This window comes from Miniopterus schreibersii (assembly GCF_964146895.1).
Source record: "Miniopterus schreibersii genome assembly, chromosome: 4".
Lineage (NCBI taxonomy): Eukaryota > Metazoa > Chordata > Mammalia > Chiroptera > Miniopteridae > Miniopterus > Miniopterus schreibersii.
Window position 1 is genome coordinate 12024252 of NC_138105.1, and position 25775 is coordinate 12050026.

General features: G+C 37.8%; 1 protein-coding gene across 2 annotated transcripts; it reads left to right on the forward strand.

Annotated features, from left to right (window-relative positions):
* The first annotated feature begins 10097 nt into the window (after nt 1-10097).
* LOC308556639 (sperm-associated acrosin inhibitor-like) lies at nt 10098-16065 on the forward strand. 2 transcript variants are annotated; one of them, XM_081136062.1, is made up of 5 exons: nt 11530-11907; nt 12306-12392; nt 13344-13381; nt 14574-14689; nt 15607-16065. In XM_081136062.1, the coding sequence occupies exons 2-5, from the start codon at nt 12329-12331 to the stop codon at nt 15659-15661; spliced, it is 273 nt and encodes a 90-aa protein (XP_080992188.1). In that variant the 5' UTR covers nt 11530-11907; nt 12306-12328; the 3' UTR covers nt 15662-16065. The 2 variants fall into 2 exon arrangements, with proteins under 2 accessions (XP_080992189.1, XP_080992188.1); XM_081136063.1 differs by having other exon boundaries at nt 10098-12392.
* Nucleotides 16066-25775: the final 9710 nt, after the last annotated feature.

Sequence of the window (25775 nt, forward strand, 5' to 3'; positions counted from 1 at the left end):
TTAACCCCCAAGTCTCACACAATACCCCCTAAGTCTGCATCTCCTGTTCAAAGCCTCAAGCTTTAAACTAATGTGCATTTTTGCTATTTGAAAAAGTCCTTACCTTCATTCCTAAAAATGTTTCTGTAAATTCCCTTAGAAATTTTTCATTGTGATAGTAACAAGGTATATCCAAAAAAGGACCACAACCTAAAGAAAAGAGTACTGAGGCTAGAGAAAGAATGACCTCTAACCCCTGGAAGACCTCTCTGCTTTGAGACCCGAGGCTCCAAGAAGACAACTTACAATTTCTCACTTAAAAAAAAAACAAACAAAAACCCCATTTTATTATGAATAACTGAATACCTTGATTTCTAGGAAAATGAGACTATTAAATTAAGATTGAGCAAAATCAACTATAATGAGTTTTCTTCCAGTCACTTATGAATGACAGAAGAGAGAGAAATCAGTCGAACATACAAAAGACATAAATACTGCACAATATATAGTGAATAATGGCACACACCCTCTCGCTTTAAAGAATAAAAGTCAATCAGCATATCTGACGCTCTTAAGATGCGTTTATGACATAGCTCAAAACAGCCTCCAGATGGCATGGAAACTGCCCCCAGTTCAGGGCTTCTCCAGAAGTTTGTAGCTGCCAGAGGCGAATGTCAGTAAGAAGTTCATTGAGTGCCTGCATCCGGAGATCCTGCTCTTCCTTGGTGTCAGCAGACAGCCAGTGCTCGGCGACACAGAGCGTGTCCCTGCATTGGCGGCCAAGTCTCTGGGCCATCCTCTCCTTGCGGTTGGACAGTAATTAATTCAAAAGTGTGGGGTCTTGCACAAAATTCTCTGCTGACTGGTTCTCTCTGACAACTGGTACAATTGGCCAGATTTATCCTACCTCTGGGATTGTTCCATTTCTCACGGTCTGGGTAAGTCTATTATTCCAGGCAGAATGCACCACTTTCTGTGCCAGGCACCAAAACCGCTGACATCTTCAAACAGTTAGAAAGCCTCTTCAACTCTTGAATTCACGCAGCATTTTATTTTTAAGTAAATATGACCTTCCAAACGAGATAAAAAGGGCACCTTTTCCTGGAACAAATAACCTAGTAGCTCTCGCTCTTTTACATTATAATTTAAATACACAACAGTATTTAAAATACACTACTCAAACAAGGACAAGGGCAAACAAGGCCTCTCCTTTCCTACTGTGGCTTCTTCTTGAGGTGGGTAATTTGGGGCGTAAACGACTGTGGCTTTTCTGTATAGTATTGCTGTCAGGACTACTCCAGCTCTGGTCCTTCCAGGAATAACTGTCCCTGGTGCTCGGAAGGATAAATTGGGCATTCAAAGCTGCATGTTTTCATAAATGCTGCAGGAGATCGTTCTGAGCTTTTTTTCCCATGTGCATTGTTTCACATGCTTCCTTTTCATTGTTTTGGGTGGGGGAGGAGAAAAGGGAACAATCTTCCCTGATAAAAGTAAAGGAGTTTAGCCCAAGACGCAGTGGTTGGAACATCGACCCCCTGCACCAAAGGGTCACAGGTTCAATTCCCAGTCAAGGGCACGTACCTGGGTTGCAAGTTCCAGCCTAGCCCCAGTTGGGACACCTGCAGGAGGCACCCAGTCCATGTCTCTCTCTCACATCGAGGTTTCTCTCTCTCTCTCTTTCTCTCTCTTCCTCCCTTCCACTCTCTCTGAGAATCAATTGAAAAAATATACTTGGGTGAAGATTAAAGAAAAACAAAGAAAAAGAAAAGAAAAAGATGTAAAGGAGTTTAACAACTCAGGAGTTGAGGCTGTTCTTTCTCAGTCTGGAAGACCCAGGAAGTGGTCTCTCTTTCTGATTCTGGGCATTGAATGTTTTATGGGGCTGTGTCACAGACGTTCTGGTTTCTTTACAACTTTCTGCAAGAGTGACTGAGGAGATCAAATGGCTAACTGCTCACTGAATAGCAAAGCCAGCTCTTTCATCACCTGTTGGCACTTCATTTTTCTCCTGGTGAGTACATTTTCCAATCCTGGGTAGAACATTTCTCATATCCTAGAAAATGCAGGCAAGATTTGGTGCCATCAAGGAACAAAATTGGTTGTTCCTTGAATCGGTAAACCAAAATAGAGAATAGTGCAAATGCCCCTTTAAAATTACATTGATGGGTTTAAAAAAATCCCTATATTGTAAAAGGGGAGAAACTGTGTAGTGGATTTGAATGGCCACTGGACACTGGGAGCAGGGAAACGATTCCTTTTTCCCACCTCTAGAACCGAAGTACTTGAACAATCCTTGTCTGTTTTAGAGGTCATATTTTCCAATGGAATTCGTTAGAATAATCTCTTTTGGGTCTGATATTTTCAGTGTTCAGGTCTAACTAACATAAAAGACTTATGTCAGGCAAACCCTCACTGATATTTCTAGAAACTGAGAGCTATTTGTTACTTTAATTGTGAGGCAACTGCGTGTACGTTGGAAAAAGCACTGAAATAATCAGTCTTGATGAATCCCCTTTATATCAGAATGATGTTAACAAGTTCATCTATAAAATCTCAGTAACAAAATGATATGTTCAAATGTGGGTGTTGTTGGGTCTAAATAATCCAGTGATTTTGAGGCAAAGTTAGATCTGCTGTAGAAATCAGCGCTGTTCACAGTTTGGCCATTTCACCTTCCTACCCACAGGTGGCTCACTAACGCCACGTCGTTTCCTCACCAAAAGAACTGCATCCATATTTTCTCACAACAGATGTGCAAATATCATTGGAGACACCAAGTTATTCAATGTCTTTTATTTGTGCAGGAACTAAATGGGTTAAGACCTTTGATTTTATGATGCCAGCAAATTACCTCTAACTTATTAGGAAACTGAAAACATTTCATTTTTGTAAATTATCATAAAATGAGCTGTTACTGAAAAATGCTTGCAATACTAATGGTGCTTTACAAAGTAAAATCCTAAGTTATTACCCTCTCTGGAGAAAATATAGGAATTCCAGCAATCCTGGAGCATGCTTACTCAAGCCTATGTTACACCTCCTTAACCAGCTGTCTAGTACTCTACTATGTGGAAGTACAAGAGATAATTTAATCTTTTCTGTTTCAGCATTTAAATGTTTCTAACTTTTGCAATTATAGGTAATGCATCAGAGAATAAACAACCTTGTGCATATGTATTTTAATTAAGAATTTATTTTTAAGAACAAATTTTGGTTTGCAACAAAAATTGAGAGAAAAGTACAGAGATTTCCCATATACCCCTACATACGCATAGGCTCTTCCATGATCAACATCTGCACCAGAGTGGTACATTTGTTACGAGTGATGAAAACACATCGACTCATCATGTTCACACAAAGTCTATAGTTTACATTACAGTTTACTCTTGGTGTTGGATATTCTATGAGTCTGAACAAATATATAATGATCTATGTTCATCATTACAGTATACATAAAGTATTTTTACTGCCCTAAAAATCCAATGCTCCACCTATTCATCACTCTACCTCCCTATCCCTGGCAACCACTGATCTTTTTACTGTCTCCATAGTTTTCCCTTTTCCAGAATATCATATATTTGGAATTATACTGTATGTAGCCTTTTCAGATTGGCTTCATTCATTTAGTAACATACATTAAATTTCCTTCATGTCTTTTCATGGCTTGATAGCTCGTTTCTTTTTAGGTCTGAGTGACAGTCTATTGGCTGGATGTATCACAGTTTATTTATCCATTCACCTACTGATGGCCATTTTGATTGCTTCCATGTTTTGGCAATTATGAATAAATCTACAAACATCAGTTGTGCAGGTTTTTTTTTGTTTCTTGTTTGTTTGTTGTTGGTGGTTTGTTTGTTTTTTGTGAGCATAAGTTTTTAACTCTTTTGGGTAAATACTAAGGGGTAAGATTATTGGATTGCACGGTAAAGGTCAGTTTAGTTTTGTAATGACTTACCAAACTGTTTTCTAAAGTGGCTGTACTATTATGCATTCTGACCAGCAGTGAAAGAGTTTCTGTTGCTCCATATCCTTGCAAGCATTTGGTATTGTCAGTGTTCTGGATTTTGTCCATTCTAATAGGCGTGTGGTGAATCTCATTTTAAAATTTCATTTCCTTGTTGATGTGTGAGTGGAGCATATTTCCACATGCTTCTTTGCCATCTGTATGCCTTTTTGTGTGTGTGAGGTGCCTGTTAAAGACCTTGGCTCATTTTTAACCAAGTTTGTTTTCTTATTTCTGAATTTTAAGAGTTCTTTGTATATTTTGGGTAACAGTCCTTTAACAGATGTGTCTTTTGGAAATATTTTCTCCCATTCTGTGACTTGTCTTCTCATTCTCTGAATACTGTCCTTTGCACTACAGGAGTTTTTAATTTTAATGAAGTCTGGCTTATCACTTACTTCTTCCATGGATCACGCCTTTGGCATTGTATTTAAACTGTATTCGCCATTCCCAAAGTCATCTAGGTTTCTCCTATCTTATCTCCCAGGAGTTTCATAGTTTACATTTTACATTTACATCTGTGATTCATTTTGAGTTAATTTTTATGATGGATATAAAGTCTGTGTTTACATTTATTTTATTGAATGTGTCTATCCAGTTGTTTAGGCACTATTTTTTTTTTTTTTAATAATGTGAGGTAGGGATCCAACTGCAACCTTTTTTTATTTTATTTTATTTATTTATTTATTTTTTAATATACCTTTATTGATTTCAGAGAGAAGAAAGGAGAGGGAGAGAGAGAGATAGAAACATCAATGATGAGAGAGTCACTGATCAAGCCCGCAACCCAGGCATGTTCCCTGACCAGGAATTGAACCCCGATCGCCTGGATCCCAGGTCAACGCTCAACTGCTGAGCCACCCCCGGCCGGGTTCAGGCACTATTTTTGAGAAAACTATCTTTGCTTCATTGTATTACCTGTGTTCCTTTGTCAAAAATCAGTTGACTGTATTTATGGGGCTCTGTTTCTGAAATCTCTGTTCTGCTCCATTAATATACCTGTCTCTTCTTTTGCCAATACCCCACTGCCTTGATTATTGAGTTAGTTATAGCAAGTGTTGAAGTTGAGTAGAATCAATCTTCCAACTTTGCTCTTCTCCTTCAATACTGTATTGGCTATTTAGGGTCTTGTGCCTTTCCATATAAACTTTAAAATTAGTTTAATAACATCCACACAATAACTTGCTGAGCTTCTGATTGGGACCGCGTTGACTCTATAGGTTAAGTTGGGAGTAACTGACTTCTTGAAAATACTGAGTCTTTCTATTCATGAGCATGAAATATCTCTCCATTATTAGTGCTTCTTTGATTTCATTCATCAAAGTTCTATATTTTCCTCACATAGATTTTGTACATATTTTTTAAATTTATACTTAAGTATTTCATTTTTGTGAGTGCTAATGTAGACAGTATTGTATTTATAATTTCAAAATTCACTTGCTCATTGGTGGTTTATAGAAAAGTGATTGATTTTTGTAAATTAACTTTTTATTCTGCAGTTTTTCTAAAATCACTTATTAGTTCCAGAAGTTATTTTTGTCATTTCTGTTATATTTTCTACATAGAAGATCATGCCATTTGTGAACAAAGAGAGTTGTTTTTGTTCTTTCCAATCTTTTTTTATTGCATAAGCTAGAATTTCCTGTGTGATGTTGTAAAGGAGTGGTGAGGAGGGACGTCCTTGCCTGTAGCTGATTAGTGAGAAAACTTTGATTTTCTCACCATTAGTATGATGATAACTGTAAGTTTTTTGTATATAGTGTTTATCAAATTGAAGAAGTTCCCTTCTATTCCTAAGTTCCTGAGAATTTTAATCGTGAATGGTGTTGACTTTTGTCAAGTATTTTTTTTGCATCTATTGATATGATCATGTGACAAATTATGTTAATTTTTGAATGTTGAATGAGTCTTGCATATCTGAGAGAAATACCACTTGTTTGTAAATTATAATTCTCTTTATGCATTGTTGGAGTGAATTTGCTAATAATGAGCTATTAGAAAGACAAATTTTGTGGAGGATTTTTGCACCTATGTTTATAAAGAGATATTAGTCTGTAGTTTTCTTTAAATTTTTTTTTCTGCTTTTATTGTTAGGGTAACGCTGATCTCAAAGAATAAGTTAGGAAATATTCTCTCTGCCACTATCCTTTGATAGATTGTAGAGAATTGGTACAATTTGTTTTTGTTTTTTTAAATATATTTTTATTAATTTCAGAGAGAGAAAAGGAGAGGGAGAGAGAGAGAAACATCAATGATGAGAAAGTCATTGATTGGCTCCCTCCTGCATGCCCCCGACTGGAGATCGAGCCCACAACCCGGGCATGTGCCCTGACCAGGAATCAAACCCTGATGGTGAATCGAACCCTAATCGCCTGGATCCTAGGTCAACGCTCAACCGCTGAGCCACCCCCTGCTGGGCACAATTTCTTTTCTTAATGTTTGGTAGAGTTCATCCATGAAACCATGTGGATCTGCCGTTATCTGTTTTGGAAAGTTGTACATTCTGTAAGCTTGGACAAATGTATAATGATATATTCATCATTATGATATTCTACAGAATATTCTCACTACCCTAAAAATCCTCAGTTCTTCACCTATTCATCCCTCTCTTCCTCAGCTCCTGGCTACCATGGATTTCTTACTGTCTACATAGTTTTGCTTTTCCCAGAATGCCATTTAGTTGGAATTATACAGCATATAGCCTTGCAGATTTGCCAATTTCGTTGAGTAAGATACATTTAAAGTTCCTCCATGTCTTTTCATGGCTTGATAGAGAATTTTGTTTTAGGTACGAATAATATTCCATGGTCTGGATATGCCAGAATTCATTTATCCATTCACTTACCGAAGGACATCTTGGTTGCTTCGCAGTGTCAGCAATTTTGAATAAAGCTGCTATGAACAGTGGTGTGTGGGTTTTTCTATAGGCATAAGTTTTCAATACCTTTGAGTACCAAGCTACTCAATACCAAGGAGCACAATTGTTGGATCACCTGGTAACAATATGTTTAGTTTTGTAAGATCCTGCCAAACTGTCTTTCAAAGCGGCTGTAATGAATGAGAGATGTTACTGCGCCTCATCCTTGTCAACATTTGGTCTGGTCAGTGCTTGGGTTTTTTTCCATTCTAATAGGTGTGTGGCGGGATCTCCTTGTTCATTTAATTGTCATATCCCTAATGACATATAATGTAGAGAATCTTTTATATACTGATTTGTCCTCTGTATATCTTTTTGGTGAGGAGTCTGTTAAGGACTGTGACCCATTAGTCACTCTAGCTGTTTGTGTTCTTATTGAAGAGTTTTAAAAACTGTCTATTTTGGGTACCAGTCCTTTATCAGATTTTCCTTTTGAAAATATTTTCTCCCAGCCTGTGGCTTGTGTTGTCATTCTCTGGATATGGTTGTTTGCAAAGCTGAATTTTTAACTCTTAATCTATTATAATTAGCTAATTATAAATTATTAATCAATTATTACTTTCATGAATTGAGACTTTGGTGCTGTTTCAGAGATTCTTTCTTCAGCTGTTTAAAATCTACCAATAAGCTTGCCATTTTTATTCAACATAGGATTGGAAATTCTAACCAGAGCAATTAGGCAAGAAAAAGAAATAAAAGGCATCCAAATTGGAAAGAAAGAAGTAAATTTGTCACTACTTCCAGATAACATGATATTATACATACAAAACCCTAAAGACTCCATCAAAAAATTTTTAGAACTAATAAATTCAGTGACGACAAAAATCAGTAAGATACAAAATCAATATACAAAAATTGGTTATGTTTCTACACATTAATAAACAACTATTTGAAAGAGAAATCAATAAAACAATCCCATTTATAATTGCATCAAAATAAAATACCTAGGAATAAATTTAACCCAGGATGCAGAAAACCTCTATATTGAAACTACAAGAAATTAATAAAATAAGTTGAAGAAGACATAAGTAAATGGAAAGATATTGCATACTCATGGATTGGAAAATTAATATTGTTCAAATGTCCATATTACCTAAAGCAATATACAGATTCAATGTAATCCCTATCAAAACTTCAATGACGTTTTTCCCAGAAATAGAAACAGACAATCCTAAAATTTGTATGGAACTATAAAAGACCTCAAATAAGCAAAGCAATCTTGAGGGAAAAAAGAACAAAGCTGACAGCATCACATTCCCTGACTTTAAACTGTATTATAAAGCTATAGTAATTGAAACAGCATGCTATGGACATTAAAAACAGACACATAGATCAATAGAACAGAATAATGAATCCATAAATATACGCACACACACACACGCACATATACATATATATATATTGTCAATTAATTTATGAGAAAGGAGCTAAGAATATACAATAAGGAAACAACAGTCTCTTTAATAAATGATGTGGGGAAAATTAGACAGGAACATGCAAAAGTGTAAAACTTGATCATTACCTTACACCCTATACAAAAATTAACTCAAAATATGGTTAAAGACTTGAACGTAAGACTTGAAGCCATAACAATCCTAGAAGAAACCATAGGTTATATGCTCCTTGAGATACCTCTTGGAGATGATTTTTTGAATCTAATACCAAAAAAAAAAAAGCAACAAAAGCAAGAATAAATAAGTGGGACTACATTGAACTCAAATCTATTACACACACACACACAAAAAAAAAAAGGAGAAAAAAGAGAAATCCTTCAACAAAATGAAAAGGAAAACTACTGAATGGGAGAAAATATTTGCACATCACATATCATCTTGCTAGTAAGAAACTGACAACAAAAATATATGAAGAACTCATTCCATTCAGCAAAAGAACCCAAGCAATCCAATTAAAAAATGATCAGAGGATCCAAATAGACATTTTTCCAAAGAAGACATACAGATGGCCAACAAGTACATGAAAAGATGCTCTACATTACAAATCATCAGGGAAATGCAAATCAAAATCACAATGAAATGTTGCCTTGAACATTTTAGGATGTATGTTTATTAAAAAGATAAGAGATAAGTTTGACAAAGGTATGGAGAAATTGAAACGCTTGTACAGTATTAATGCTATAGTCTAAATGCACCCCCTCCCCCGTTGAAATTTAGATGTTGAAATCCTAACCCAGAAAGGTGATAATATTGAGAGGTGGGACCTTTGCCCTCATGAATGGAATTAGTGTCTTATAAAGGAGGCTCCAGAAAGATTCCTCAACCCTTTACCATGTGGGGGCACTTTGAGAAGGCACAGGCTATGGACCAGAACAGGACCTTTACCAGAATGTAACCTGACTGGCACCTTGATCTTGAACTTCCCAGCCTTCCTGAGTGTTAAATTTCTGTTGTTAAAGACCACCCAGTCCATGGTATGTTATAACAGCAGCTGAAAGGGCTAAGACAGTTGGTGGGAATGGGAAAATGATAAAACTATGAAAAATGGTATGAAGGTTCCTCAAAAAATTAAAAATAGAACTACCAGTGATCTAGCAATTCTGCTCCCAAGTAGATACCCAAAAGATTGGAATCAGGATCTTGAAGAGATCCGTGCACTCCCCTGTTTATTACAGCACTACTCACAGTATGAAAACAAGCCACATATCCATCAGCAGAAAGCCGATAAAGGAAATGTGATGTACACACACAATGGGCTCTCATCCAACCTTAGAAAGGCAGGAAATACTTCATCTTCCATAACCTGCCACTGGGAGACTTTACGCTAAATAGGTAAGTTCCTCACAGAAGGATACAGACTGCATGGTTCCACTTATATGAGGTATCTAGTGTAGTTAAACTTCTAGAAGGAGGAAATAAAGTGGTGGTTGCCAGGGGATTTGAGCAGGAGAAGAGGGAAGCTGTGGCCTAATGGCTATAGAGTTATAGTCTCACGAGGTGAAGAGTCCCAGAGACCTGCCCTTCAGCTTAGTGCTATGGGGAATGACGTGGTGTCAGGCACTTAATTTGTCGGATGAATATGTACCTGGAAGTGGGATTCTGGATCATAGGACAGTTCGATTCTCAATCTTTTCAGGACCCCCCAGAGTGGCTGCACCAGGCTACCCTCCCACCAGCAGTGCACAGGGACTGCTTTTCCTTCACAGCCTTCACAGCACTTGCCATCTCTTGTTTCTGTGATATTAGCCATGCAAACATGTGTGAGGCGATATCTCTTTAGCTTATTTTTCCTGTTCCCAATAACGAGATACTTAGTTTCTTTAGTGACAAATATTTTTAGCAACTTTGACAGTCATTGCACTTATGAAAATCTTTAATCCTCTCATTAAATTGGTGTGGAACAGTACCAGACTCAGTTTCTTTTTTTAGATGATTTTTATTGATAAAATAAGGCAGGTTAGATTAGGGTAACAAGTAATTATAGCACACAACCCAAATGCAGACTGTTTAAATATCACCCTTAACATAAATGACAAACCTCGGAGTTTGTCAAACCTCTGTCATAAATCATCGCGTCACATTTACAGTGAGGAAATTGTGACTTAGAAAGTCTGAATATAGTGTCAGGATTATTCCGTAGTGGAGGGATTCAAGCTCAGGACTTTCATCTGCTTTTGCCACTGAGACTGTAAAGCGGACTAGTTAGTTCAGATTCAATCTCTTCCTATTTCAAACCCTGCAGAGTCTCCCACTTAACTCTGAGGTAAAGGTCTGCTGTCCGAGCATAAATGAATCAGGAAGTTTTGCAGAAATTAAACACGACAGTTTTATTCAAGGGTCTTAGGATCTGCAATTCAGAAACACTACTAGGTAACGCCCAGAGTGTTTTAAAGGAAAGAGCAATGTTGAGAATTCTTATGGTAAAAGGTACACACTTGAGAAGAATCAGTCCTGTATTCTTGAGCCTCAAGATGGGTTCAAATAGTAACGTTCCAGACGTCTGGTGTCTGAATCATGGATGTCAGGTGGACACATGAACATTGTTTCCTAAGTTCTTCATTCTTTCCTAAATCCTTCAGAGGTTATCTTTGTGAATTTATATCTCTCCAGGCACTGATGCACAACTGAAACGTTCAAAAGTTTAACTCCTCAGGCCATTTACAATAAAATCTCTTCCTCGTGCTCAGCCCATTGGGTTCCAAGTAGTTTTGTCAGCTTGACTACACAGCCTCTACTTGAAGTCAGCTCAGCTATATGGACTTGATCTAGCTTTCTTCGGGTATCCCTCAGATCACATTATTCATGATATAATTGAGGGCGTTGTCCCTGGTGGTCTCAGTTTCAGCCCCGAGCCTTCTTTCTCCCTGATCTTAATATTTGGTGCTGTCCTCTAGCCCAGGTTCCAAAGCGGCTGCCCTTCAATCATCTGGGAGCTTTTTAAATATTCCTGGTAGTGGATCTATACTATAGCTTTACAAGATGTTCCCGTTGGGAGAAATTGGTTAAAGGAACACGGGAACTCTCTGTTCCAGGACTTACAGCTTTATTGGAATCTCCATTCATCTCAAAAGAAAAGGTTTCATAAATGCCAAACCTCCAGTGGAGTCTAATTGCTTCTGCTGTCGTCAGAAACTAAGGGCCTAGGTGTGCATCTAATTAGTTTCCCAAATGTCTCCTCTTTCTTGCTTTGATTCTTTCCTTCCAGCTCAGTAGCTTGAAGACCTTTCACATCTCCTCCCTGCCTTAGGGTTTCAAAGCTCTCTTTAGTACTTTATCTGCACCCACTCTTCTGGGTCTATCAGGCAAAATAGTCCCAAACCTCCTGCTGAGGAAAGACCTACTGGGAATGGTTTTCGCGGCATCTCTCACCAGCTATTTCCAGCATCCAGGAAGGACACAGAATACCTGTGTGCCCTGTGCTATCGGGAGCCATCTGTTTTAACCCCGCCAGCTCCTCACCAGCAGGCTTATAAAGGCGGGGACAGAGAAGGGGAGCTAAACAGGCCAGTCTCCAGAGCCGTGGGCCTTGGTCTCCAGTGCCCTCTCTGTCGCAGGTGGGTCAGGTGGGGCGGGTGTGGGTGGCCCTGGTGGGCGGCATTGCTGCGAGGACGGCTCCAGGTCAGTCTGCCCTGAAATAGTCTATATTCTGCGGAAACCCTGGGGCTCCAGTGCTCCTGTCTCCTTCAGAGTCAGGCTCTGTGGGTGGAGCCCGGGGTTGGGGTGTCAGCTCCTTCCTCAGGGTGCTGAGGGCGTCCTGGGCCTTCTCTGGTCCCCACGAGGCCTTCTGTTTGCCTGCATGTGTCCTTGACCCTGTGAGCTTGGGGGAAGCAAAAGGGAAAAAGTCCCATATAGTTAGGAATCTAGGGCAGTGGGGCAGGTCGTCCACCCCTAAGGAGGTTTCACTGAGAAACAGGCAATTTGTCTCCTGTCCTGTTGTAAACGTTTCGTTCAGGTTTCTCCTACAGATCCGATAAAATGTTGTTCTCACCGGGGATCAAGGCTGTTTTGCTCATTGCCCTGGCATTCTCTCATTATGCTGGTGAGTACATTTCTGTTCGGGATGAAGCAGGTCCCACAGCTTAGAAACTGCAGGTGACAAGTTCTGTTTATAGAAGAGGAGCAGTTTCTTGCATTGGGTTTGTAATACTTAAGCTGGAAAATAAAAGAAACATGTTACAAGTTAGATTTTTGAAACTGTATCCCTGGATTGCTTTCTCTGTTTCCCACCTTAGAGAGATGGAGACACAGGGTGGGGTAGAAAGGGCAGTAGAGCTTGGCTCTTTGTTCACTTATGACTAACGATTTTACGTTTTTGTTTTTTTTATGAGGTCCGATTCCATGGTTGCCAAATGCAGACTGTAGGGGGTAATCATGTCCCTTAGAGCTGATGATCTTTGACAATCTGATTTGTTCTTTGCCAGATCTGAGTCCACCAAAGTCAGAGCTTTGTGTAAAGTGAGAACTCATTGGTCCCTCTCCTGGCAAGTTACCTTCCTTTAAGCGCAAGGGACTGATGGCTTCCCCAGTAGGGTAGCTCGAGGTGTTCAATAGACGCCTGGCATTAGACCTGAGCACTATGTCCTTAAGGGGGAATTAATTTCTTCGTGTCAAGTGACCTATGCAAGGCCTATTGAGTGACATTAAGCAAGGCCCTGTCTTCTCTGACTAGGATGTCTCATTTATAGGAAATAAATAAATACATACAAAGAACTATGGAAACTTCACAGGAGAGTTTGGTGATTATTATAGAACACATACAAATACTTTTCACTGTGTGAGAATAATTTGGAATTATGTTTCCAAATATGGCACTATTTTGTGAACTTACTGTTTTGATTCTACCAGAAAAAGCTCACCTCAGGAGTTGGGGGTACTGGGTAGGCCATTTGTATAGTATTTTGCTACTAAAAGATAAAGGTTCCTCCCACCAGAGACTCTGACTGCTTTCTACTCTTCTCTTTTTATATTTTCTTTTGTTTGCTGGTAATAGAAACTGGTTTTACTGCTCCTAGGACATCTAGGGAATTGGTAAGTTAAAATTGATTATATTGGAAATTGAAAAAGACAAACCTTTACATTGTAAGTTTTAACAGCAAATTGCTAAACACAATGTGCAACAGGATGATTTTTCGAATTTTTAAAAAAATTATGCGATTATTACAATAAGTTCAATAAATAAAATTTAGCCAGCCATATAAAACCATTTGGCATGTTGGATAAGACAGAGACATCCCATTATTTCAAAGATTCCATTACTGGGTACCGTTGTTATCTGCAAGCATCTGATAAAAGTTATAGTATATTTAAAGAAGAATTGTTTATCCTAGCAAAACATGAGCATTAAAAGAGTAAATTGTTCACTGAAAGGTGGATAAAATAATAATTTTCATATATTGATAGAGAAGAATATTATATGAAGCTGAAGAAAATAAACGATAGTTCTAAATATCTAAATAGATAAAGATTACAAAGACATATTAAAGCTGATCATGTAAGAATACATACAATATTGTTTATTTATGGAAATTGTCAATACTGCCATTACTAACCAAATTTTACATACATATATACAGACACACATATATACTCATATGTAAATACTAATATACAGGAATATCCACATATGTGGTGATAATCTGAAAATATCAGATTCTCCAGTATTGAAACCACTAACATGAGGAAATTGTAAAAAAAATCAGTTTTATGGTTCCTCGCAATAAGAAATAATGGGGGAGATGTGATGCAGGAATGAGGAGAAGTGAGAGCAGAGTGGCTACATTATAAAAATATATTGAGCTTCTTGTTTGTTTTTAAAAAATGATATTGGGTTTGTAAAGATATATCAATAATGTTTTATGTCTAAGTGGATTGTTTATTTCCAAATATATATACATTTTAAATATATCTTTCTTGACTTCAGAGTGAGGAAGGGAGATGAAGAGAGAGAGAGAAACATCAATGATGAGAATCATTGATTGGCTGCCTCCTGCACGCTCCCTACTGGGGATGGAGCTGGCAACCCGGGCATGTGCCCTGACCGGGAATCGAACCTGAATCGACTGGATCCTAGGTCGATGCTCAACCGTTGAGCCACGCCCGGCCAGGCTCCAAATATTTTTATTCCATTTTGATGCATGGTATTTCGTAGTAAGGATAAAGAACATTTTATTCAAAAAATTTATTATCTCACAAATTTTATGTTGTTCTTTATGTTTAACAGCCAAACTGTACTCCACATAAGGATTTTTTATATTTTTGCTCCACGGAACTGGATCCAATCTGTGCAACCAATGGTCGAACTTATCCCAATACGTGCATCTTCTGCAGTGCAATGCTGTAAGAACACAAAGCTAAATACTGGCTCTTCCAAAATAATGAAGAAAACATCACAAAATGATAGGAAATCCACGTTTCTGATAGTCGACCCACAGTACATATGGAAAATAATTGTACTACCTCAGTAAATGCCCCAGAAGCACATGTGTACCTTTCCCAGAAGTTCTCATTTCTTAAAGCTGTTTTGTATTTCACCTTTCAATGTAACTCTGGTGGATATTCTGTAAATGTATAATAATTTAACTCAAATGAATCATTATGACTTACTAACAGCAGTCTATGGGCAATATATTGAATTCTGAACCCATAGGATACCTGACAACCTCTGTGATGTGGCGTCCAGCCACAGGGAGCATAACTGAGCAAGAAACCCTCCTGACCACAGAAATTGGGAATCCATCACAGTGGCCTATCCATGCTAGGAGAGGGTGCTGCTGGGGGCCTACCTTGTCTCCTGAACTCCATGAGAGACTGCAACCTTCCTCAGAGAGCAGGGCACTCCAGGGCACTTCCACCCGGCTCCCTTCCTATACCCTGCCCTCCTAGCAGTGTGCAGGCTAAAGGCTCAGCCAGCCTTCCTACCTCCCTCCTCAGTTTTTCTCAGGGTGCTTCCTCTTATTTAACCTCCAGATTGGCTCCTCTTCTGGAGAACCACTGAAACAATCTCTACTCCTCTCCTCTCTCAAGCCAGGGTGGGTTCCAAGGCTGGATCAGGACTGAGCTTGTAGGAAGAGCCCAGCAGCCCCAGGTCAGGGGAGGAAGTGCTCAGGGCTGGGGGGCACGTGGGTCCCAGCTGCCTGAGGAAGCAGAGCACAGCCTCTCCCTACTGTCCTCCTTTGGAAGCACTTAGTGCAACGCCCAGGTAATTTTAAATGCTGTTCGTAATTATTTCTTTTCCTTTCTCTTTTTCTTTACAGGGATCGAAAATCTGAACCATTTGGATTTTATTCTTATGGGTCATGTCCTGCCTGAGTTATACACTCCTATGTCTTACTCCTGTCATTTTGTGACAATCCTACTTTGCAATGGATTCTATAGGCAATTAGAGTCCTTTCAATCAGGACTTTACACTCCTAAGTGGCCAGGCAAAGCCTTCTATGGTAGACAAGATGGAATATAGAAAATTTATTCCAACTCTAAGAACCTTTGATTGATTTTTATTCTCTGTTCAATTACTATATATCAGTTCAAAAGCTATGTTAATCGTGTGTTTGATAATATATACCTAATGCAATTTGCAATCATAAATATTTCAATCAATACAGTGTTAAGTAATATTATGTTTATTAAATAGACCCCTTTTTTCTTTTTCATTGATCAGTGGGTCAAAACACATGACTACTTTTGGTAACTATAAATAAACACTTTTAAATGTGAAAAAATAATACATTACTTTGGTGTTCATTAAATTTCCAGCCACTTGGTCGCCTCTTTACCTGAAAGAATCACAACTTCTAGAAGAGGGATATAGGACTTGAATTCTAACAAGCACCCCGGGTCAATCTCATAATCTCCAATATTAGGCAATATGGTTTTGTATAATAAAACAGAGGCCATTTTTATAACTGAATGAACTGTAAGCGTATTCAAAATTTTGTATGATTTCTGAGGCTTGGGGGAAAATGACAGTATTTTCTTTGTCACTCACACATCAGTCGAGACAAAGGATGGTTTTTAGTTTATATAATTGAGATACTAGGCCCTTATTAGATATATGACTTGCAAATGTTTTCGCTGATTTTTAGGTAGTCTTTTTTACTTTATCGAAGTGCCCTTTGTTGCAGTTTTTACAAATTTAATGAATTCCAACTTATCTATTTTTCCCTTTGTTGCTTGTACCTTTGGTGTTTGGTGGAAGAAATTGCTGTGTTATCCAAGCTCAAGAGGTTCTGTACCTCAGTTTTCTTCTAAGAGTTTCATAACATTAGGACTTGCATTTAGATCTTTGATATATTTTGAGTAAATTTTTGTGTATGATGAAATTATGGCTACAAAGTTATCCTTTTAGCATATGGCTATCCAGTTGTCATAGCACCATTTGTTGAAAAGACTATTCTTTGCCATTTAATTTTCCTGGAATTTTGTCATAAATCAATGGATTATTCAAGACAGTGTGGCACTGGTCAAAGAATAGATGAATACATGAGTGGAACAGAGTGAGGAGTCTAGGAATAGACCCATGTAAATATAGCAAACTGATCTTTGACGAAGGAGGAAAGGCAATACAGTGAGGCAAAGACAGTTTTCTCAACAAATGGTGCTGGAATAGCTGGACATCTACATGCAAAAATCCTGGACACAGACATTACACCCTTCACAAAAATGAACTCGAAAGAGATCATAGTCGAAAATATAAAATGCAAGAATATAAAACTCCTCAAAGGGAATATAGGAGAAAACCTAGCTGACCTTGAATGTGGTGATGACATTTTATATAGAAGGCTTTCTGCACTAAAGAAATAATTCATAAACTGGAATTCATTAAAATTTAAAACTTCATTTCTGTGAAAGACATTCTAAAGAGAATGAGAAAACAAGCCACATACTGGGAGAACTATTCCCCAAAATCACACCTGATAAAAGACTGTTAACCAATATATACAAAGAACTCTTAAAACCCAAAATTAAGAAAACAATTAACTTGATTTTAAAAAAAAGCAAAAAAAGCTCCAATGACCTTCACAACTCATCAAAATACATAGATGGAAAATAAACATACACAAAGATTCTCTACATTATATGTCACCAGAGAAATTTAAATTTAAAATATGAGGTGCTGCTAGGTAGTACACTGGGTAAAATCAGGAACACTGACAACACGTGCTGCCTAGGATGTGGAGCACCAGGAACTCTCATACATTGCTGGTGGGAATGTGAAATAAAACAGTCCCTTTGGAAGACAATTGGGCAGTTTCTTATAAAACTAAACATACAATTGAGGAATCCTGCCCCTTGATATTTACCCAAAAGAGTTGAAAATTTATGTGCACACAAAACCCTTTATTAATGTGGCAGCTTTATTCCTAGTTGCCAAAACTTGGAAGAGAGAAAGACATCCTTCAGTACATGAATATATAAGCAAACTTTGGTGCATGTGGGCAGTGGAATATTATTCAGTGATAAAAAGTAATGAGCTTGAAGCCATGAAAAGAAATGCAGAAAACTTAAGTGCATCTTACAAATTCAAACAATCCCGATCTAAAAAGGTTATATAGTATATGATTCCAACTATATGACATCCTATGAAAGGTAAAACTGGAGATAATAGAAGTATCAGTGGTTTCCAGCAGGCAGGGGGAGAGACGTGAATGAGCACAGCTCAGAGACTTTCAGGGCAGTGAAAATACTCTATATGGTAGTACAGCGATTGTACAGTTCATTAAACTTTGTCCATAGCCATAGAATGTACCCACCAAGAGGGAACCAGAAGGCAAACTACAGACTTTGGCTGATTATGATGTGGCAATGTAGGTTTCTTATTCCTAAACAAATTTAAATAGTACATTTTCGTGAATGATGTTGAAAATGGGGAAAAATGCACATGCGTGAGGCAGGAAAACCTCTGTACATTTTTCCCAATTTGTGGTAAACCTAAGATTGCTCTAAAAAATTAAGACTTAAAATTGATTAAGCATATAAATGTGAATTTATTTTGAGTATTTTATTCCTTTGTTGTATATGCTTATCTTTGGGAGAATAGCACGGTTTTTTTTTTAATCACTATAGCTTTCTAGTAGGTTCAAATCTGGATAAGTGAATCTTCAAAATTTGTTCCTTTTATTTTTTCAAGGTTACTTTGGCTACACAGGGTCTCTTCCATTTACAGGTGTGTAATATGTCTTCAAGATCCCTCTTTCAACTTTTGGAAATATACCTTGGAATGGAATTGCTGGAAATGCTGGTAATTCTGTTGTTAATTTTTTGAGTATGGCATTCTGTCCTGGTCATACCAGTTTGTGTTCCTACCAACAATCCACAAGGGTTTTAATTTCTCCACTTCCTTCTTTACAATTAGCTTCTGGTGTTTTTTATAGTAGTAATCTTTGTTAAAAATTTATTTTATTGTTGAAGTGTCCCTCATTTTCTCCCCTTTATTCCTCTCCCCATTTCCTTCCCTTCCCCAGTTCTTCCCCTGTCTATTGTCTGTGTTCATAGGCTGTGAATAAAGCTTGTTGATGGCAGCCATTCTGACAGGTATGAGGAGATACCTCAGTGTGGTTTTAACTTGCATCTCTTTGATGATTAGGGACTTTGAGCACTTATTTATACGTTTGTTGGCCATCTGTATGTCCTCTTTGGAGAAGTGTCAGTTTATATCCTTTGCCCATTTTTAATGGGATTGTTTGTCTTCCTCTTGTTGAGTTGTATGAGTTCTTTGTATATTTTTGAAGTTAACCCTTTAACAGATGTGTCATTGGCAAATATGTTCTCCCAGATCATGGGTTCCTTTTGCATTTTGAGGATTGTTTCTTTTGCTGAGCAGAAGCTTTTTAGTTTGATGTAGTCCTGTATGTTTATTTTTTCTTGTTTCTCTTGCCCTAGGAGATGTATTGGTGAAAATTCTGGTAAATGAGATGTCTGTGATTTTTATTGTCTATGTTTTCTTCTAGGATTTTTATGGTTTCACATCTTACATTTAAGTCTTTTATTCATTTTGAATTTATTCTTGTGTAATGGTGTAAGTTGGTGGTCTAGTTCCTTTTTTTGCATGTACCTGTCCTATTTTCCCAGCACCATTTATTGAAGAGACTGTCTTTACTCCATTGTATGCTCCTGCCTTCTTTGTCAAATGTTAATTGACCATAATGGTGTGGGTTGATTTCTGAAGTTCCTGTTCTGTTCCATTGATCTATATGCCTGTTCTTGTTTTACTACCAGGGTGTTTTGATTACAGTGGCCTTGTAGTATATTTTGATATCTGGTATTGTGATCCCTCCAGTTCTGTTCTTTCTCAAGATTCCTGCAACTACTTTGGTTTTTTCTTAGTTCCATATAAATTTTTGGAATATTTGTTCTAGTTCTGTGAAATATGCTGTTGTTAATTTAATAGGATTTGCATTGAATCTATAGATTGCTTTGGATAGTATGGACATTTTAATGATATTAATTCTTCCAATCCATGAACATGGTATATTCTTTCGCTTGTTTATATCTTCCTTTATATCTCTCTCCTGTGTTCTGTAGTTTTCTGAGTATAGGTCTTTTATATCTTTCATTAAGTTTATTCCTAGGTGTCTTATTTTTTCAGTTACAATGTTAAGTGGTATTGCTTTTTCAGTTTTTCTTTCTGAGAGTTCATTATAGGTGAAAAAATGTTGTAGATTTCTGGATGTTAACTTTGTATCCAGCTACATTGCCAAATTCATGTATCAAATCTAGTAGTACTTTGGTGGAGTCTTGGTTTTCTATGTACAATAACATGTCATCTGCAAATAATGACAGTTTTGCTTTCTCCTTCCCAATTTCAATGCCTTTTCTGTTTTCTTCTTGTATTTTTGTTGTGGCAAGGACTATGTTGAAGAATAGTGCTGAAAGCAGACAACCCTGTCTTCTTCCTGTTCTTAAGGGAAATGGTTTTAGTTTTTGACCATTGAGTATGATGTTGGCTGTAAGTTTGTCAAATATGTCCTTTCCTTTGTTGAGGTAGGTTCCCTCTATTCCCACTTTGCTGAGAGTTTTTATCAGAAATGGGTGCTGGATTTTGTTGAATGCTTTTTCTGCATCTATTGATATGAAAATATGACTTTTGTCCTTCACTTTGTTTATGTGAGGTATCACAGTTATTGATTTGCAAATATTATACCAGCATTGCATCCCTGGAATAAATCCCATTGGTCATGGTGGATGATCTTTTTAATGTATTGCTGGATCTGATATGCTAATATTTTTTTGAGGATTTTAGCATTTATGTTCATCAGGGATATTGGCCTGTAATATTCTTTCTTTGTGGTGCCTTTATCTGGTTTTGGGATTAGGATAATACTGGCCTCATATAATGAGCTTGGGAGTCTTTCCTCCTCTTGAATTTTCTGAAATAGTTTGAGGAGAATAGGTGTTCATTCTTCTTTGAATATTTGGTAAAACCCTCATGTAAATCCACCTGGTTCCGGACTTTTGTTTGCTGGGAGTTTTTTGATTACTGCTTCAATTTCATTAATTGTTATTGGCTTATTCATGTCTCTGCTTCTCCCTGATTCCATTTTGGAAGGTTGTATGTTTCTAGGTTGTCCAGTTTTGTTGTTATATAGTTGCTCATAGCATTTTCTTTATAGTTCTTTGTATTTCTGTTGGGTCAGTTGTTATATCTCCTCCTTCATTTGCGATTTTTAATTTTATTTGGGTCCTCTTTCTTTGTTTCATGGTGAGTCTGGCTAAAGGTTTATCAATGTTGTTCATATTTTTAAACAACCAGATCTTGGTTTCTTTGATCTTAAAGAAGCAGAATACACATTCTTCTCAAGTGCACATGGAATATCTCAAAGACAGATCACATGGTAGGCATAGGACACAGAACCAATGTCTATAAGTTCAAAAAAACTGAAATAATATCAAGTATCTTCTTTGATCATAATGATATGAAAATAGAAATCAACCACTCGGAAAAAACTCATAAGTGTTCAAACACATAGAAGCTAAATAGCATGTTATTAAGCAATAAATGTGTTATCGATGAGATCAATGAAGAAATAAGAAACTTTCTGGAAAACAACGAAAATGAACGGACAACAACTCAAAATCTATAGGGCACAGCAAAAGCAGTCCTGAGAGGAAAGTTCATAGCACTACAGGTCAAAGTAGGGAATCTCGGGAGGTAGCCCTGGCAGGTACTAGAAGCCCTGAAGACTCCTCCAGGTCAGACTTTCCAGAAATAACGGCTCCAAATTTCTGAGGAGAATAACTTGAAATTCAACTATGGATTTTTTAAAAAAGGCATCTGGACTTTTTCTGTGCTGACTGAAGAGGTGGGGGAGTTATCAGCTCCTTGCATTGGTTAACAGATTTATTTTCCTGGGTTCTCTATTAATCTCTGGGGGACCTTCCAATGATGGGACTCTATGTTTTATTGAATGACAGGGTTCCCCGGGGGTGGTAAAAGGGAACAGTCATCCTGGAGGCTGGAACAATTCACTTAGAAGGAAGAAAGTTTCAAACTTGGGCTCTGGATTCTTTTTGTTTCTCCAGTGTGGCAGGTGACATTGTTATAAACATCCCTAAAGGTTCCTTTCAGAGACTTGGTAAGTGGCCCTCTTTCCATCAAGGATCAAAGCAATTGTCATCATCTTCTTGGCAATTCCACTTTATCCATCAGGTGAGTAAACTATTCCTGGGCAATACACGTCACATGTTCTAGAGAATGCAGGAAGCAACTGGGTAAGTTTTAAAAGAGGAGATGGCTTTATGGAGTTTGGAATCCTTAAGCTAATAACATAAATCAGGGCCATGTTCCAAATGCCTTTTTCAAATTATATCAGTGGATCGCTTTTTCTCATTTCCCACATTAGGGAAGTTGAAACAGAGTGGCAGATTAGACAGTAGGTTTTAGGACTTTGTTCATTTATAACTCAAGAACTTTAATTTTTTTCCATTTAGGGCTCAGAGTCCATGTATTGTTAAATACAAAATGAGGGGAGGAATGTCTTCTGGGTCTGACATTTCTTGGCAATTGATTTGTTGTTTGCCAGTTCTGAGCCCACTAAAGTCAATGCTATGTGTAAAGGGAGAACTATTGATCCTTTTGCTGACATTTGACATGAAATTCAGATTAAGGAAGTGGTGAGGTATTAGTTGGAACCCCAAGCAGGGTAGAGTACTGCTTGACTTTGACTTAAGTAAATGCATGTAAGGCACCTTTTTCCCTGATACTCAATACAGATTTTATACAAAAGATATCTTCAAGAAAAGTATGAGGGATTATTACAAAATGGCATATGACACTATTTTTCTACAGAGCTAAGTTAATTTGTAAATTGGAAATTTTAAAGATTTGGTCCATTTTGAGTTTATTATTTGTACTAGTACCATAAAATTATCATACAGTAGTTATAGTGAGCAAGCCCTTGACATCAATTTCTGCGCCATGTAGATGTGGGTACTTCTTTCCATAGATTGTGGGGATTTTTTTTTTTTTTAACTTTTTCTTCTCTGTTTTTGTTGCAGAAACTTTCTTTATGAAATCAGCAATTTTCATGGATCTGTTAAGTCATTAATCATTGATCTGAAAGTAGAAAAGGGTAAAGTTTTAATGTTATATTTTTTGAATACTTTAGCACAAAATTTACCAAACAAAATGTACAACAGACTGGTCTTCAAAAGTAAAAGTATGTATTTTTTAATACCAAGTTCAAGAAATAGAATCTAGCCAGCAAGGCTAAACCATTGGCCATAATGTACATTTTCATACAAGGTAATAACAAGCATATCTGTTTACCCCAAAACTGCATTAATTGGCAACCAGATGCTGTTGTGCACTAGACTATAACAAAGAGAAAAGGGTGTTAGAGAAGAATTATTCATCCTCAAGAAAGAAGTGGAAAAGATGTGCCACCCAATTATCAATTTAGTGTGTATTGGTGATGATCACCAAAGCCTTCTCATCATTCAAAATTGTAAATGACACTTGGTCTGCATACAAGTGGAAACCTTGTCCAACTTAATATTTTCCATTTATCCAAGGACTAGTAAATCAATTGTGCATATGGCACCATTCTGTGTACCACCAAATGGCTTAGAATCTTACAATGAACTATGTACCAAAAATACAGGGAGCTAAGTGTCTTGGTGGAGACATTCATAGAAGGGTCTAAAGGAGTTTGGAAAAGGAATCTTTTTTTACATCTGTGTGATAACAGTTGTCTTGAGAGATGGCAGTTATTGAATTCTAGATATCAGTTGGTTGTGGAGCCCCTGTTCGTGGAGGCTCAAAATGTCTTAACACAAATGTCTTTTGGTGAAAACCAAGCAAAGAGCCTTCCCACCTTTTTCATACCTGGCTTCTTTCTGGCCCTTTACTTTTTTTCACTGCCCAGCTTCATCTTGCATTTGTTACTTTCAGGACACCTAGACAAGGACCATACACCATTTTTGAAAAGGTGAAGGCCTGGGGCTGGACAGGATCTGAGTGGAGGGGCCTAATGGGGGGGGGAAAGGGAGGACATCTGTAATACTCAACAATGAAGATGAAAAAAATTTAAAAAAAAATGTCTCAGGTAACCATCAATACAAATGTATCTAGGCAAGGGCACTTGAATTCAACTTGTCCAGGGCAAGAAAAATCTAAATGTCACAACAAGAGTTGTTTGTTCTACACCATGAAATTGCACTTGGGAGACCTACAAAAGATTTAAAATAAACAGAGGGGCATATGGTGTTCATGCTTGGAAAGCTCAAAATACTAAATATGTCCACAATTTTTGTTGAAATGACCCATATAGTAAAAGTAAAAAAAAAAACACCGAGCCCCCCACACACATTTCTTTCAAAATCCCAAGGTAATATCAAGTTCCAGATAAATTCCTGTACAGGAGTCTTACAAGATGCACCCATTAGGGGAAACTGGTCAAACTGGATCTATTATTTCTTATAATTTTAAATCTACAATAGTCTCAAAGTAAAACCAAAATAAAACAACGACAACAAAGTTTAAAAAAGAAAGGTTTCCAATTGAGTATACTGTGATTCTGGTATTGAAAGCTATTGAAGATCTAGGTATATATCTAACTTCTTTTTTTGCTTAAATTCTCCTTTTCCTTTCCAACACAATGGTTTGAAAATTTTCACGTATTTTAGGATCTATAATATGTTATATTATAATCTCCCTTCCCCATTACCTGGATCCATCAGATCAAGTTGTCCCCAAGCTGCCTCCTGAGGGAAGCTCTATCAAGAAGAATTTATGGAGTGTCTATCTCTCCTGATCTGCTTGACTGCCCCAGGGAGAGCACAGAACACCACTGTGCTTTGTCTGCCCTGGGCCTTCTGCTTTTCCTCATGACGCCCCTCACTATATACCAATAAAGGTGACCTAAGTGGATGAAAAAGATTGAAGAGAGAGGTAGACCAGAGAGTCCAGTTTCAAGATCTGTTGGTCTTGCTCCCCACTATCTCTCTGAGTAAGGGGGGTCAGGTGAGGGATCTAGGGAGGCAGCCCTCACATGCAGCACTGCTGTGAGCACGGCTCCAAATCAGCACGTTTCTCTAAGTGGAGGGAGCTTTTCTGTGAGCAGACCTGGCAGACTGGGAAAGCGGCATCCTCTGCTTCCAGCGCAAACGTGTTTGTCCCAGGCTTTCTCTTACTTATCTGTGCAGCCTGCGGACCACGGGCCATGTCTTGTTCAACTGCTATGCCTGTTGAATCTGAGGGCTGGGAGATGAAAAACACAAAATAGTTCCCCTAAATTAGGAGTCCTGGGCATTGGAACTGTTCTTCCACTAGTAAGGATTTGTCCTATGTAGACTCTGGATTGCTTTTCTATCCATTGAAAATCAGGATCTGGCCCTTTCATGGGTTATAAACTCTTTCAAAGGTTTTCATTCAGAGATGTCACAAAATGCCTCTCTTCTCCTCATGGATCAAAGCTATTTTCATCATTTCCTCTTTGTTCTGCTGAGGGAATTTTCCAGTCTTGGGTGAGACACTTCATATATCGTCAGACCGCAGGAAATAACTGGTGTAACAGATTTTATTAAGTTTGTGAAACCTAAACTGGCAAAGTGAAAGCAAGCAAGTTACAAATGTCTTTTGAAAGCTGTATCAGTGGCTCGCTGGTCCTGATCTCCCACATTAGAGAAGTTGAGACAAAGCGGTAGGTTAGGCTGGGCAGTAGGTTCGAATGGGCAGTGGACATTTCGTTTTTGTTCATTTATAACTGAAGATCTTTAAATTCTTTTTTCCTGGGGCTCACATTCCAAGGCTGTTAGATGCAAAACTTGGGGAGAAATGGTGTCTCTGAGATCTGGTATTTCTTGACCATCTGATTTGATATTTGCCAGCTGTGATCCCAGTATTTCAGGCAGGGTGCAAGGATGAAACTCACGGATTCCCTTGGTACCAGGTGATCTCCTGAAAGCTTATGGCGGCCCTTGAATT